This window comes from Chaetura pelagica, unplaced genomic scaffold (genome assembly GCF_000747805.2).
Source record: "Chaetura pelagica isolate M959 unplaced genomic scaffold, ChaPel_1.0 scaffold436, whole genome shotgun sequence".
Lineage (NCBI taxonomy): Eukaryota > Metazoa > Chordata > Aves > Apodiformes > Apodidae > Chaetura > Chaetura pelagica.
This window is the reverse complement of record NW_009953651.1, coordinates 419,163-423,149: the sequence shown is the minus strand read 5'-3', so window position 1 is coordinate 423,149 and position 3,987 is coordinate 419,163. Positions and strand designations below refer to the sequence as shown.

Below are 3,987 nucleotides of genomic sequence, written 5' to 3'. Positions count from 1 at the left end.
TGGAGGCCCCGCGGGCGCTGAGCGGCGGTGGGATGATCGCCGGCTCCTGGCCCCCGCGTAGCCTGGCAAAGCTCGGCCCGTCGCCCCCCCCGTCGGTGCTGCCCACGACGAGCCCCCTCCCTGCCAACGACTCCCAGTGCGGGGAGCAGATCCTCAGCTACGGCAACGTGGAGAAAGTTGTCATCGGCGCCGTCCTCTCCCTCATCACCCTGCTGACCATCGCCGGCAACTGCCTGGTGGTCATCTCTGTCTGCTTCGTGAAGAAGCTGCGGCAGCCCTCCAACTATCTGATCGTCTCGCTGGCCCTGGCCGACCTCTCGGTGGCCCTGGCTGTCATGCCCTTCGTCAGCGTGACCGACCTCATCGGCGGCGGGGGGATCTTCGGGCGCCTCTTCTGCAACGTCTTCATCGCCATGGATGTCATGTGCTGCACGGCCTCCATCATGACTCTCTGCGTGATAAGTATCGACAGGTGAGACCCGCGGCCCGCCCTGTCCCCCAGCCGCTCGCCGCGCTCCGCGGGGACCCAGGGCAGCGGGCAGCGCTGGAGACTTGCGGGTCCTCCGGCGTCTCTTCTGCCTCCTCCGGGAGCTGTAGACAAGCTAAAAGCGGGGACACAGGCGAGAGCAACCCTTGCAGCCTCTCCCTCCCGAAGGGGCTTTCCGGAGCGGTGCGTGCTACCTCCCCCTGTCCCAGCCCAGGTGCCCAGGTGTCCCTCTGGGTAACCTCCCTGATGTCACTTTAGAGTTTAAGTGTCAGAGCAAAGCTGGAGCTAAACACTGTCCCTTTGCTGTGGCTGTTTAAAAATAATGGGGCCGCTTTAAAAATAATGACAGGCGCTTTAAAATTTGCAACGTATGTCTTTAAGCTGCCTTATGCCACAGCTGGATTTGAGCTGAATCTTCCGAAGCTGGTGACAGTGTAACCTCACCGAGTTCAGTCGAGTTTTGCCAGAGCAGAGAAGGGTCAGAATGAACGCTAATTATTCTAGTACAATCCCAGAACAGCTCATTTTCAACAGATAAAACAATTTTTGACAAATAACCTTTTATTTGAAGGAAAAATGTCTTTCAGATATTGGTGGGTGTTTTTGTTGGTGTTTTTTTGTTTGTTTGGTTGGTTGGTTGGTTTTTTGGCTTAAATTTCTTCTGCCTTCTTAAAAACCAACTATACCCACTGTCATACAGCTTCCAAAACAGTCAGGCATTGGGGCAATAAGGAGGTGTATACAGATTGCAGAAGAGGACCTTAGGCATTCCTTTATGATGTAAAGGCCATACCTAAGGTATCACATTTGGCCATGTCTAAGCTCTCCTCTGCAGAGGGAGGCTAAGATTCCTTTATTTCATGCAGGTCCAATTGTAAAATAAGTTTCAGCCTGTAACTTCCCTTTAGCACTATCTAAAACCTTTGCTGAGAATTTTAGCATCAATAGGAAGACACTTCAGTAAAACTCAACACAATTGGCAGAAATTGAAGAACTTCCTAACCAGATGGTAGAACTAGTTTATCCAGTCTGATATCTAACAGCAGCCTTGGCTGTTTACTTCAGAAAGTTTTGGGAAAGAACTCTGCATTAAGTTTCTGCAAAGAAAGTCTTTCAGAAGAGTTTTCCATAGTAACCAGAGGTTGTTTCATGCCGTAGAGAGTCACAGTTTGTATTAATTTCAAAGCTATAATTTCTGCACAAGCATCCCCTGCTCTGTCTGACTTCTCCAATGGCTAGCAGTGATCTGAATTCTGCAAAACATCTTGCAGCAATGAAATCCACTTACAGACTTAAACTGAGTATGAAAGTGTGGACTGTTGTTGAATTTTATTTTATTTTTTTTCTGTTGTTCAAATTTGCTGTCTTTAAACTGAATTCCAGTATTGTAAGAATAGGCTTCTCTACCTTTCCATAATTATTATCTTTTTTTTCTATCCTATTTATTTTTAAGATGGGTGTTTTTATTTTTTCACTCTCTCCAGATAAAGAAATTCCTTTCTTTGATCATTCTTGACGTCCATGTCTGAGCTCTCTACATCCATTTCTAATAACCTTGTAAAGACAAGATAACATAATTGAGCTTTCTTACCCAAGTAAGGATGTGTAACTGATTCACACTCTATCACTGGAGTAATTTAGTTTTACTCTTTTTGTTTCTCAGCTTAGCATTTGAGGTCACTGCTGTGTGCTGAACAGGAGCTTTGACTGATCTGGTCATGGTGATGATTTGGTCTCTTGCTGTCTTCCAATTCTCCCTTCAGTCTCTCCTCTCCCCAAATTACTGACAAGAGGTATAGCTATGTATTCAGAGCAGAATATAAGCTATTATGGATGACTGATTTTCATTAACAGGAATACAAATAGAATGCAAATAGAAGATGAGCCAGGAAATCCTTAGGAAGCCTTTGCTGTGATCCAGAAAGGTCTCTTTTAGAGGGGAAGAGGAGGCCGTTTCTTTGCAAGCAGTACAGATACAGCAGATAAGTTAGATGTTTAAAAATTTGCATTGTGCTAAACCTCTAGATTCCTCCTGAAGCAGACAGAAGAATAAGTTGAAGGTAAATAGCTGAAAGAGTGTTTTTACTATTGATTTAATCTTTTTAAAAAAATAGATTTTTGTGCAAACAGTTAAGCAAGGTTTCTAAGGAGAGGGAATATCTTCTATCAGGCAGAAAAATATGGCTGGTAAAAAAGGCTTTGAGGCCCTTTCAAACAGGATAAAATGAGTAAATTGAAGAATCTTTTTGATTTTTTTTTCCCTTTGCACAAATATGTTCTACTCAGCTCATGCCACTGAAATGTTAGCAGCTAGCAGGCCTATTGCACAAATTTTGCTACACAGCCCTTCAGTGGTGGATGCATTTTTCAGCTGAATTTATTAGTTGGAAAACTCTGAAAGATGCAGATTAGCATGGAGTCTACAAATAGACTGCTTTCATTCTGTTGAAAAACCCTATCTTCTTTTTTTTTTTTTTTCCCCTAGCCAGACACATAAAGTACTTCTCTTATTTTTTATGTTGCTTTCACTCCAGGTTTTAGAAATGTTAAGACTTTACAGTATATGTTAGTATGCTATTATGGGGATCTCTTAACAGAGAGAACAAGAACAGAGTGCACAAGAAAGAAGCTAGTCTGAAAAAGTCATTTTATCATCCACAAATAACTACATTTGTGGAAAGAAGGAGATATTGTCATAATAACAAGATTTGGAATATTATGCTGTTTTTCAGATTGTATCTTTCCTTTTATTTCACAACATGAAAACCTCCATAGATCTTTTATCAGAGTGACCAGAGATGAGCATGTTATTTTTGAAGTATCTCTATGTTATTTAAGCCCCTGCTTTGGAAGAAGGCTGTCTGCATGTAGGTGGGTCTGTCAGAACTAAAACACATGTGACAGAGAGATAAGGGTATTTCTCCCTTTTCAGATTTCAGAAGGATTAAACAGGCAAGACAGCATCATACCCAGACAATCAATATAAGTTTTGCTATACTGGCCAGCCATGGTATGAGGGGTAATTCTGGAGAAAGGTAGGAGTTACAGAGACTTTTGCAGGATCATTGTGCCTCAATTAATGGTAGTCTCCTTTAAGCATTTCTTATTAGTTTATTTTTTTGTTGTTGTTTTTGTGGATTTTTGTTTTTCTTAAGGCTCCACTCTTCTGGTCTCAAATAAATTATACCACACTTAGATTCCTTTGCATTTAAGAGTGAGCAAAGACTAGGAGTGAATTGTGAGGGATGGATACAAACCACATCTTAGTGGGTGAATGAACATACAAAAGTAATTAATTGAATTTAAACTTGTGTTGTTTGCCTGCTGATTCATCATGTTTTTCTGACCCAAGATAGCTACAGAAATCCTGTTTTGGAGAGTATCCACTGGATAACTGCATAAGTAGCAATTTTAAATACAATTTTAAAATAGCTCTTTGGCTTGGAAAGTGATAAAGTAACACAATTACTCAGATACCCTTGATAAATTATAACTCTTTC

The 3,987-nt window shown here is 42.1% G+C and overlaps 1 protein-coding gene across 1 annotated transcript in view; it reads left to right on the top strand.

Annotated features, from left to right (window-relative positions):
* The first annotated feature begins 8 nt into the window (after positions 1 to 8).
* The window catches only part of HTR7 (5-hydroxytryptamine (serotonin) receptor 7, adenylate cyclase-coupled), a 21,324-nt gene continuing 17,345 nt past the window's right edge, over positions 9 to 3,987 (top strand). The window contains exon 1 of the mRNA XM_010000033.1: positions 9 to 472. Coding sequence (XP_009998335.1) covers positions 33 to 472 — 440 coding nt within the window. The 5' untranslated portion in view covers positions 9 to 32. The remainder of the gene's footprint in view (positions 473 to 3,987) is intronic.